The sequence below is a fragment of the Podarcis filfolensis genome (assembly GCF_964270895.1).
Source record: "Podarcis filfolensis genome assembly, chromosome: 2".
Lineage (NCBI taxonomy): Eukaryota > Metazoa > Chordata > Lepidosauria > Squamata > Lacertidae > Podarcis > Podarcis filfolensis.
In genome coordinates this window covers 13,827,907-13,840,052 of record NC_139605.1, presented here as the reverse complement: position 1 = coordinate 13,840,052, position 12,146 = coordinate 13,827,907, and the positions used below count along the sequence as shown (strand labels likewise).

The 12,146-nt window shown below is 44.9% G+C and overlaps 1 protein-coding gene and 1 pseudogene across 2 annotated transcripts in view; both read right to left on the bottom strand.

Moving 5' to 3' along the window:
• LOC310758107 (zinc finger protein RFP-like) overlaps positions 1–11,777 on the bottom strand; it is a 30,267-nt gene extending 18,490 nt beyond the window's left edge. The window contains exons 1-9 of the mRNA XM_083604044.1: positions 11,745–11,777; positions 11,168–11,596; positions 6,673–6,768; positions 5,860–6,090; positions 5,124–5,146; positions 3,295–3,416; positions 2,787–2,875; positions 2,151–2,192; positions 856–871 (exon numbers count right to left, since the gene is read on the bottom strand). Coding sequence (XP_083460170.1) covers positions 856–871; positions 2,151–2,192; positions 2,787–2,875; positions 3,295–3,416; positions 5,124–5,146; positions 5,860–6,090; positions 6,673–6,768; positions 11,168–11,596; positions 11,745–11,762 — 1,066 coding nt within the window. The 5' untranslated portion in view covers positions 11,763–11,777. The remainder of the gene's footprint in view (positions 1–855; positions 872–2,150; positions 2,193–2,786; positions 2,876–3,294; positions 3,417–5,123; positions 5,147–5,859; positions 6,091–6,672; positions 6,769–11,167; positions 11,597–11,744) is intronic.
• Positions 808–2,350, bottom strand: LOC310757248 (nuclear factor 7, brain-like; annotated as a pseudogene). The gene has a single exon. The product of its transcript is annotated as a nuclear factor 7, brain-like (transcript).
• Positions 11,778–12,146: the final 369 nt, after the last annotated feature.

Sequence of the window (12,146 nt, the reverse complement as noted above, 5' to 3'; positions counted from 1 at the left end):
GTGACCGACTCTGGGGTTGTGGTGCTCATCTCGCTTTATTGGCCGAGGGAGCCGGCGTACAGCTTCCGGGTCATGTGGCCAGCATGACTAAGCCGCTTCTGGCGAACCAGAGCAGCGCACGGAAACGTCGGAGTGGTACCTATTTATCTACTTGCACTTTGACGTGCTTTCGAACTGCTAGGTTGGCAGGAGCAGGAACCGAGCAACGGGAGCTCATGCCATCGCGGGGATTCGAACCGCCGACCTTCTGATCGGCAAGTCCTAGGCTCTGTGGTTTAACCCACAGCGCCACCCACGTCCCTAGGTTGGGTAGGTGACAACAATTAAAAAATTCTAAAAAGAAATAGAAGAACTACTTGAAGCACATAAAACCATCCAAATCTGGAAATAACAGGGGATCATTTAAATGCCCCCATATCAAGTCTCTATTTGTGTATCATGTATTTGCAGACAATTCCTTTTTAATTGTGCCTCTATTTTGTGTGTTTCTTTTCCAAATAAAATACAGCTATGGGGTTGCGATCCAAAGCACGCTGCCATTCTGGATCAGGGCCTCGTGCCAGTTCCTCGTTGAAAAGCCTCCCATCTTCAGCCACTACTTCCCCCTGAAGCTGCCCTTCTGTCCCAGTGGGGGGCGGCATCTTGCAAAACCCTCAGTTTCTTAAAGCAACAGGTTACCATAACTTCTCTATTAGAAGCACATTGAACGATTTATAGGGGTTCACATTATCACATTCAATATAGCCCTTTGGGCCACTACCACACCCTGAGCAGCTTGGACATTAAGCGATTAATGGCACGCATATATGCAGTAAACGGAATTGCTTTTATTTATTTACAAGGTTTCTTACACACCTTTCGACATCAGGTCCTAGAGTGAGTGACAAAAATTAAACAATTATAAAAAGACATAGAACAACTACTTGAAGCACATAAAACAACCCACTTCTTTAGGTAATTAAGGGGGCATTTAAATGCCCCCATATCAAGTCTCTACTTGTGTATCATGTATTTGCAGACTATTCCTTTTTAATTGTGCCTCTATTTTGTGTGTTTCTTTTCCAAATAAAATACAGCTATGGGGTGGCGATCCGAAGCACGCTGCCAATCTGGATCAGGGCCTCGTGCCAGTTCCACGTTGAAAAGCCTGCCATCTTCAGCCACTACTTCCCCCTGAAGCTGTGTCTGAATGGCAGTTTTCATGTGTTTTGTTTCCCACAACAGAGCGCTATTTGGAAGAGAAAGCCTGCAGGGCCCATTCAGACTTGACAGCAATGACACTGCATGATAGAGTCAGACTGTTACTAATTCCCTCTAAAGAAGTTGGCAGGGACAATGACGACTTAATATGCTGAGCCCTTTCCACACCACACATACCTTCCCCCCCTCAAAAAAAAATTCTTTCCCCAGACGTTTGAGGGAGGAAAGTATGGGGGGGATCCAGTTCCTCCTGACCCCCATGCTGTTTTTTAAACTTCCCCACCCATCCCTGGTTTTAAAGGACTTGGCACCTCCCGCTGGCCTGTCAAGTTTGCACCAAATGGCAACCTCATCTCATTTCCCCACACAGACAAAGGAGCAGATTTCCTCCTCAGAGAACGTAGCATTGAAGGTGAAGAGAGTATTATCTGAGCCAGCATCATAGAAGGTTAGTAATTCTGCTTCATAGTTCACAAGCACACGGATCCTCTTTGGCTGAATCCCTTTTGGGTTGAACTTAAGGGGTCCCGTGTGGATCGAGGGTGATGGTCCCAGAGATATTCCAGGATAAGTGGAAGCATAATATGCATCATTAGGAATCTTCCCAATATCCCAGATGCCAATTTCATGATTCAAATTGATAATATTGTACTCCCAAAAAGACTCCTTGACAACTCCCACAGCCCAGAAGTTCTCGTTCCCCACATCCAATACCCAGGAATGAGTCCCTGAGATGATTCTCTCAACTCCCATAACATAGGAACAACAATTAATGTTCTTATTTGAGAATACGGGGACAACGCATGATTGGTTCAAATACGTGCTTGTTGAGAATATGGAGGCAAACGATGGTGGCTTCATATATATTTCTCAGGTTGGTGCTTGGCCATATGTTGCTTGGGCTGTTGTTTGGCCATACACTACTAATACTCGTTTAGGAATTACCATACCTGGACGTACAAGAGAAAGGAAATGATTAGGGATGTGACAGGCTGTAAAAGGCAGCAAGACAGAAAGAGAATCAGAGCAAGATGGTTAATTCCTGTTTTGAATCCAAGACTGTGGCTATGGGAGAAACAAGACTCTCTTGGGGTGTCTGTGTTGTGAACCCCTCCATTGTGGGCACAGATTCTATATATGTGTAAATAAAGTATATGTTGTGTATTGAGTCAAAGGATTTTATATCTGTATTATTGTTGTCTGTATTTGCATTAGGGTAAAGTAACTGCCTTTTGGTTCCAGAGGGTACAGCTACTATTGGTTCATTTAAGCTGCTGTATTTGGATCCTCTGTCTTATTGGTTTCCTCCAAAAGGCAGGACTGTGATTGCCTGATATTGTTCCCTCCAAAATGTATCCTTTCTAGCTAGTTCCCTGTCCCTATAAATGTAGCTCTCCCCTCCTCAGTTCTCAGTCTTGTTTGCTGTAATAAAGAAGCGTTACTACAGAACTGTCTCCAGCATATTATGTCAAGAGAGCTGAAATCACAAACCCCACGTCACAACAGTATATATCCCAAAGACACCACAGTCTCTGCTGTCTCTCATTTCCCAAAAGGAAAAAAAATGAAACATGGGAATACTAAACCTTCCGCCTTGCACCCCTGAAAGGTACTTGGTGACCGAGGGAGGTTACAGTCATGACTTCCTCCTCCTGAGGCCCAGAGAGCACAACATCTAAGGGAAATAAGTGATATAAGGAAGAAGTCAATACTCAGACTTGGTGCCAAGGGCAATACTTTAGATTTAGAATGTTTGCAAGAGTGTTCATGGCTAAATCTAAAATTTAGTCATAGCACTCCATCTTTCTCCCTCTTCCAGCATTAGCATTAAGTTTTATGAAAGCATGTTTTTTTTGGGGGGGCACACTCAAATAAGAGTTGCAATCAATGCCAAAGACTAAAAGTTCACCCAGAATTTTAAACCCTCACATAGAACCCTCAAATGTCAAGGTATCAGGTATCTAATGGGAAGCAGCCCGGGACCCCTGGAATATTCACCGTTTGGAAATTGGCATGGCATGCAACTATGTCTATCTATCGAACTATTGATCTATCTATCCCCAATCTAAAACATCATACAATGATCTTTATTACCTTTGAATTTCTTGGTCGTCTTCTCCAAAAAAGGATGCATTTTAGAGAATTTATCTATTTGCTCTTTTAATCCAGGAGGAAAAGCTATTGCATTCATGATTTTATTTTTATTTTCATTACACCTAGGAAGAAGAAAGTGAGGTTTATTGTGCTCCATCTGGTCATTCTCAAGTCATTCTTAATTCAGTCGTCAGAATGAAGGAGAAAAGTGGGAACAGCAGGAAGATACCGAGGGCTCGTCCATGAAAGGGTTTTCTTTCATTCCCCCTGCTTTCCCCAGGAAAGTCCCCTCTGTTTACCAATGAATCGGAACAAAGGTCAGTCGGGTTCTCTGTGGATTGAAAGCTGAATAGAAGCAAGCATTTGTCGGGTTTTCTGCTGATTTATGTTTCTTCCAATACAGTGATAAGCAGCAGGTTTTCCCAGGAAAAGCGGTGGGACAAAAGAAAAGCCTCTCAGACATCTGCCTAGAAATCACAGGAAAAGCAGACATGTGGATGAGCCCTGTGATAGCAGCAAATGGTATTGTCTGCCCTGTGACCATTACAACGACCTATGACAAACTGGAAAATGAAGTATAATGCGGGGGGAGGGAGTATAGCTTCTCTGAGTTATTCAAGCCCCCTTGCCATGGCAAGGCAGTGATCAATGAAGGGAAACTTTTATATGCCTGTTGTCTTTGTCCATGGAGTTTTCTTGGCAAGGATACTGGAGTGGCTTGCCGGTTCCTGCTGGAGGAGACTCTTGAGAGTCCCATGGACTGCAAAAAGATCAAACCTATCCATTCTGAAGGAAATCAGCCCTGAGTGCTCACTGGAAGGACAGATCCTGAAGCTGAGGCTCCAATACTTTGGCCACCTCATGAGAAGAGAAGACTCCCTGGAAAAGACCCCGATGTTGGGAAAGATGGAGGGCACAAGAAGAAGGGGACGACAGAGGACGAGATGGTTGGACAGTGCTCTGAAGCTACCAGCATGAGTTTGACCAAACTGCGGGAGGCAGTGGAAGACAGGAGTGCCTGGCGTGCTCTGGTCCATGGGGTCACGAAGAGTCGGACATGATTAAATGACTAAACAACAGCAACAACAATATGTTTTAAAACTATTTTTAATACAGTGGAACCTGGGTTCTTGAATGCCTTGGGAGCCGAACGTTCCAACTCCCAAACGATCAAAAACCAGAAGAGATTGTTCCAGTTTTGGAACATTCTTTGAAAGCCGAATGTCTGGCGCAGCTTCCACAGCTTTTGGTTGGCTGCAGGTAGCTCCTGCAGCCAATCATAAGCTGTGCCTTGGTTCCCAAACTGCTTCGGGAGTCAAACGGACTCCCAGAACGGATAAAGTTTGGGAACCAAGGTTCTACTGTATTGTATTTTAATCCATCAACTGCCCTGACAGTGGAGGGCAAATAAGAAATCTAATAATCCAAGACCAACAACATCTCTGATATGAAGTATACAATAGATGAAGAAATATCATCACTCCTTCCTAAACTATGCATTTTATATGCATAACCTCCCCCAATCTTATGCATTTTTGTATGCTGTTCTAGGCATCCCCCAGTACGCTTTTTGTACATTTCCCCACACAAGATACGCTGGTTTGGATTTAAAAAATGCATCACAAAATTTGTAAAATTGTGAAGCAGATTGGTAACTGTTTTCTGATCTGCTTATTGGTCTGTAAACTGTGAAGTAGATTGGTTCACATAAAAGTATAGACCAAATTAAATTATCCCTTACCTCCGATGAAAGAAATTAATATTATTAATATATATATTTTTAATAAAATTAAAAACAAATTATTCATATTCATAACAAAGCCACATACCTTTCCAGGATGCTTCTCATATTCTAGATGGAAGAGACAGAATGAGAGAAATTCAGTCCTTTGCACCAGACCCCTCCCACACATCAGTTCACAGAGGGGACATAGTGTATTTTTCTATGTATAACACAATTTTTGCTGCAGAGACAATGCACTAGTCCAGGGACCACAGGCCCCACTGGGCAAGGTGGGTGTGAGAAGCTGCTCTCAGTCCTTGCCATGTTAGAGCCTTAAGGGGGAGCAGGCTGGAGACACCAACAAGATGCAACTTGAACGGACATTAAATGGACTCATTGTTTTTGTCAAGCTTTCTTTGACCAACCCAGTTCCTTCCAGCAGTTTATTACTTTCCCCTTTGCTTATATATCAACCAAATCCTGAAGTGCACATGCCTACTGTAAATACTTCTACAGTGGTACCTCGGGTTACAGACGCTTCAGGTTACGGACACTTCAGGTTACAGATGCTTCAGGTTACAGACTCCACTAACCCAGAAATGGTACCTCGGGTTAATAACTTTGCTTCAGGATGAGAACAGAAATTGGGCAGCGGCAGCGGGAGGCCCTATTAGCTAAAGTGGTACCTCAGGTTAAGACCAGTTTCAGGTTAAGAACGGACCTCCTGAACGAATTAAGTTCTTAACCCGAGGTACCACTGTATAGACCAATGAACAGAGTGTGTGGTGGTACAGCCCTTCCCCAGAGGACAACCTGGATTATTTCATTGTGCCAACTCTTACCTGCAAGAATTCAGTCGCTGGCTGTTTCTGTTTCTTTTCCAGCTCCTTGATAAGGTCATCAGTAGAGGCCATTTCCTCAGATAGTTTTGCAATATGTTGGTCCTCACAGGATTTGATCCCATCGTCCAGTTCCTTCAACTTAGCCAGGAGGAGGTGTTCTTGTTCCTCCAGAAACTGGTGCAATTGCTTGAAATCAGCCATGATTTTCTGCCTCTCCATGTCTGTCTGCTTCTGCAAGGAGAGAATCCCTTTGATTCCATGTGCGCAACCTGACTGGCAGGGCAGTTGATGTTTACTTCAACACTCACAATGGTACAGAAGTTCAGTCACAGCTGAGGGCGGCAGGCAGGCTGGCTTAGCAGGACACGGCCTCTTTGCTTGGCTCAGTCCTCAGTATTTTCCTGCTGCTCACCTATTACTGATCTATTAGCTCCTGCTGCTGCTCTCTATTTGCTGGTATCTTCATCCTGCCTTGGCCACCTCACTCTGCCTAATAGTAGGGCCGTGAGGAAGTGATGAGAAGGAGGAAGACTGGCTTGGTGGGGTTCATTCTTAAAGGATTAATGCTGGCATGGGTGGACATTTTTGGAGTCAAGGACTACATTCGCCCCTAGACAGCCCTACCAGTTTTAGCCTGTCCTGCTCTTCAAGGTCTGAAGCAGAGACCTTTCCCAACTCTACCACCCATTATCCATTTAATTGATAATGCCAATGATCAGACCTGGGACATTGTGCAGGCGAAGAATTAAGGCCTCACTCTGTCAAGTAAAACCATCCTGGAGAGGGAAGCTATACAAGTTTGAACCTACATACCAGCAGATTCTGGCTTTCGGTCTCCACTGTCAGTTTAGAAGACAGAATTTCTTCTCTCTGTTTGTTCAAGAACTCCAAATGACGCAGAATTTTACCCTGGGGTGGGTGAAAAGGCATTTGGGTTAGTTTTGGCAGCAGAGATATAAACTGTAACAGGCATGCCTATTCTGGAAACCAAGAACACGAAGCTTGAAAGGAGTCTATGTACAGCTTCTAAGAAACTTCCATTCTCAATGTAGAATTAGATCAGGATTCACATATGCATATTTATATAGCTAATATTTAATTTTCTGATTAAATATGGGGGGAAACAAGGGGACTCAAAATTATGGGGACATAGCGTAAGAGATAAAAAGTTTTCTTATATACCAGATTTGCACAAAACAGAATATCTGTATGGGATTTGGATTCAGATCCTGAGCCAGTTCAGTCACCCTCTCACATTTTCTGCACCAAACCATGTTCTTAAATTGGGGTACGAACCAAAGGTTGTGGCTGGTGCACAGCCCTATTCAGAGCTCGTTCTTTGTCTTTTTCTTTTAAGAAAAACAACTTGCAGTATTCACCATGAAGTTGTCACAGGAAGTGCCACACTGCTGGTTCCACCGAGTTCCCCCAGAAGAAACCGGACTGCCCCTAATAACATCCTTTACCCCTCATAACTTCACAACATTTTCTCCTCCTTTCCTCCTTGCAGTATTTTGCAGGTAGAACTTCCTGGGCCTCTGCTAACAGGAAGCTTTGATATGGTTCTGCAGCAGAATTGTGAGCCACATGGCTCACAATACCTGAAACCTATGCTCTGGGGTTTTGGGACATATCTAGAAAGAGGGGAAGCAGTCTTATACTGAGCTATATGTACCTCTGGTCCAACTAGCTCACTACTGGCTGTACTTACTGGATTTCTGATCAAGTACATTGGTTCCTTGGTTCTTAAATGCCTTGGAATTCCAACGCCTTGGTCCTTGTTTTCGAATATTTTTCAGAAGCCAAACATACAATGTGGCTATTGTTTCCCTGGGGGTCGCCTGCACCAATCAGAAGCTGCGCCTTGGTTTTCAAACATTTCAGGAGTAAAATGGACTTCTGGAATGGATTAAGTTTGGCACTTTTGTTTTTGCTATTTATTTTGTTGTTTTTGTTTTTGAGACTTTTTCAGTTAATTTGTTTTTGTGACTGTGTGGAACCCAGTTCAGCTACTGATTGATTGATTGATTGATTGATTGTGCGATTGCGGAAATAGATAAAAGCCCCCCATCCAAACAATGACTACTATCAGTGCAGGTAAAGAAAAAAAATATTTTTTATTTTTATCATCTACAATACTGTCTTATTTATTTTATAGTAAAGTACATTGATTATTATTTTCATGTTGTGGATCAATGGTCTCGTTAGATAGTAAAAATCATGTTAAAATTAGGGGTTGTTTTTAAAAGTCTGGAACGGATTAATCTGATTTGCCTTACTTTCTAAGGGAAAGTGCGCCTTGGTTTTGGAACACTTTGGTTTTGGAACGGACTTCCAGAATAGATTAAGTCTGAGAACCGAAGTACCATTGTATATTCCCAGCCCTACCTAGAAACGCTAAGGATTTCTGCATGCAAGATGGGCTACTGTGACCTATATTGATTGATAGATGGAATGAATGAATGAATTTATATACTGCCCTATACCCGAAGGTATCAGGGCAGTTCACAGAACAAAATCCAAATATAATACCACAAAATATATAATCAAAATAAAAACAACTCCATACCCACCAAAAAAGAACCACGTTTTAAAAGGGCATAGGATGTCAATCAAATCAACCAAAGGACTGGTTAAAAATAACTGTTAAGTTGTGGGCGAACATAGCAGACGACACAGCGATTTCTCCAGAGCAGCTCTTTACTTGTAAGTTGGACAGAACTGAACAGCAAACAGCTCAGCCGGCCTGCTTTTATAGGCAGCCGGCTGTCAACATTGTAGCAACAACAACCCAGGGTTTCCCGCCTAAAATAACTGACGTGGACCTGAGTGAAAACTATCTACAGTATCCCCCTGCTGGCCCAGGGTGAGAACTTCAGTACATAACAATAACGTTTTTGCCTGGCAGCTAAAGGTGTATAATGAAGGCACCAGGCGGACTTCCCTGGGAAGAGCATTCCACAGATGGGGAGCCACTGCAGAGAAGGCCCTGTTCTTGTGTTGCCACCCTCCTGACCTCTCAAGGAGGGGGCACACGAAGGAGGGCCTCAGAAGATGATCTCAGGGTCCAGGAAAGTTTATATGGAATGAGGCAGTCCTTGAGGTATTGCAGTCCTGAGCCATTTAAAGCTTTATAAGTCAAAACCAGCACTTTGAATTGAGCCCGGAAACTAATTGGTAGCCAGTGCAGTAGGACCAGGATCAGTGTAATACGCTCAAACCGTCTTGCTCTGGCAAGTAACCTGGCAGCTGAATTCTGCACTAGCTGAAGTTTCCCAACCGTCTTCAGAGGCAGCCCTACCTATAACACATTGCAGTAATCTAACCTTGAGGTTACTAGACCATAGACAACAGTAGTTAGGCTACTCCTGTCCAGATAGGGGCATAGCTGGGTCACCAGCCGAAGCTGATGGAAGGCACTCTGGGCCACAGAGGCCACCTGAGGCTTGAGTGACAGCAAAGGATCCAGGTGGACCCCCAAGCTACGAACCTGCTCCTTCAGAGGAAGTGTAACCTCATCAAGAGCAGGAGCTCTCCCACTCATTCTGTCTAGGTTCCACCCACTAACAGTGCCTCAGTCTTGTCTGGATTGAGCTTCAGTTTGTTGTCCCTTGCTTATGTGCTATGGAGCTTGCTCGTGTGTTTAGTGCTGAATACAGTCAGAAGACTGAACTTTGGATATTGGACTTTGTTACTTTTTCTATGGCTGCAGTCCTGAGCAACAAGGAAGTTGTATAGTAAATCATTAAGTGGCTGCAGAGCTTTCCAGTCATGTTACAAGACACAATGCAGCATATTTAAAAGCAACGGATTTGCAAAGAGCTTGGCAAGAAGGAAGGGCTTCCTTTTTTTCACCAGAAGCATTTGAGCGGGAGTGTGTGCAAAACAAACCTCCTTGTTTGAATCCTTTGCAAGCAGGATTGAGTCACGTGAGGCCCCGTCTGCAGATCCCTGCACACCTTGATCCTGCAAGCCACCACATCCCAGCTCCCTTCCCTAGGAGCCCAGAAGCCCACTTTGTGGCATGAGAAGGTGACAGTGGTGTTTCTCACCAGTGTGGTGTAGTGGTTAAGAGCGCTGGACTCGTAATCTGGTGAACCAGGTTCGAGTCTCCGCTCCTCCACATACAGCTGCTGGGTGACCTTGGGCCAGTCACACTTCTCTGAAGTCTCTCAGCCCCACTCACCTCACAGAGTGTTTGTTGTGGGGGAGGAAGGGAAAGGAGATTGTGAGCCGCTTTGAGACTCCTTCGGGTAGTGATAAAGCGGGATATCAAATCCAAACTCTTCTTCTTCTCTCCAGGCAACAATGGTGCACCCTTTTCCCTCTGAGGACTGGCTTTGGAGTGCTAATCCCTGCATCCCCAGCTCCTGACAACATTTCCACTGGGCAGACTGCCCTCCTAGACCTCCTGGGGGGGAGCTATTCTGAGCAGAAACTGGTGGGCATAACATCCGTTTCCCAACATAAATTCTGGGACTCGAGAAAAAGAGAGACTGCTGGGACTGGGGAACATCAAATGCTTCCACTAGGAATATAAGAAGCTGGCTTATACGGAGTCTGTTTTCTATACTGACTGAAAGCTGCTTTCCAGGGGTTGGGTCAAAGGCTGTCCCCAGCTCTACATAAAAATACTAAGGAATGAACCTGGGACTTTCTTCAGGCAAAGCAGAAGCTGAGCTACGACCCTCAGACCAGCCTTCTCCATCCAGCCCTGGTAGTTCTCTGGGTTCCTGGGGCAGGAAAAGGTGGGAGATGGTTGAAATGGGTACTTTTCAAGTTGGAACTTCTTGCGAATGTTCCTACTTCTGAATGCTCAGTACGAGATAGGAGCTGCAGGCCTCACTATCTGGCTTCAGGCTGCAACATTCACCAGCTGCAGTTCACATCCTCCTCGAGTCTTTTTTTGCCTGGCTAGAATGAACTCCACCAATGCTTCCCGCTTACTTAGATGGTGGACAGAGACGGCAATGAGAGCATTTGTGGGAACTAGCCTACTGCAAAAAGGTTAAATTTTCAAGTGTTGCTCTGTCCCTTTTGCCTCGGGACCCAATAATAATAATAATAATAATAATTTATTATTTGTACCCCGCCCATCTGGCTGGGTTTCCCCAGCCACTCTGGGCGGCTTCCAACTGAATATTAAAAACAGTACAGCAGCGTTTGGGACACAAACACCCACCCACATGCCCCACCTGAATGTCACCTAGAGAAAAATGGGGCCTTCAGGCTGAAATATTTTCCCCTAGAATAAGTGAATAAGTGAGCGTCCCTTGGAAGTCTGGTCCCCAATCCTACATCTCCCTACCTGATACTCCTCAAAGGCCTCCTCCTTTGGGATCACTTTGTGGTCCCTGTGCTCCTTGGATTTGTCGCACACCACACAGATGGGGTCTTGGTCGTCTTCGCAGAAGAGTTTCAGGGGCTCCTGGTGTCTCTCGCAAACCCTTCCCAGCGCTTCCGCCCCTCTGGCCATCTGAAGGCTGAATTTCTTGGCTATTTCCACAATGCTTGCCAGTTGCCGGTTGGGCCTGAAATTCCTTTGCTGACAAGGTTCCCTGCACTGAGGGCAAGAAGCATCTTGGTCCGAGTTTCCCCAAGCCTGGGTGATGCAGGTTTGGCAGAAATTGTGGCCGCAGTCTATGATCACTGGGTCTTTGAAATACTCCAGGCAGATAGAGCATGTTGTTTCCTCGCAGAGGTTCTGGACTGGACTCTCGTCTGCCATTTCGTCTGCCTGAAGTGGGAATAAAAGGCTTAGTTTCGTTTCTCCAGTTTCAAGTCCAAGGGTGTGCCATTCCCTCCCTCTGGGTGACTCATAGTATTTGCAAAGCATTAGCATAAACCATGAGAAACCCTTACAGTGTGCAGCTTCACATCCGTACCATGCAGTCAAAGTGCATGGTTTCTGCCAAAGAATCCTGGCAATGGCCGTTTACCCCCAAAAGCTACATTTCCCAGCACCCTTAACTAACTACAGTCCCCAGGAAAATTTATGGAGATCCATATACCTATTATGAGGCTAATAAAAGGTCTACTAACAGACTGGAGCAGGACTTTTGAATTCACCACAAACGGGACACCGTAGCTCAGGGGTCAGGAACCTTTTTCAGCCATGGGCCGGTCCACCGTCCCTCAGACCATGTGGTTGGCCGGACTATATTTTTTTTGCCCCACAAACAACCCAGAGGTGCATTTTAAATAAAAGCACACATTCTACTCATGTAAAAACACGCTGATTCCCGGACCGTCCGGGGGCCGGATTTAGAAGGCGATTGGGCTGCATC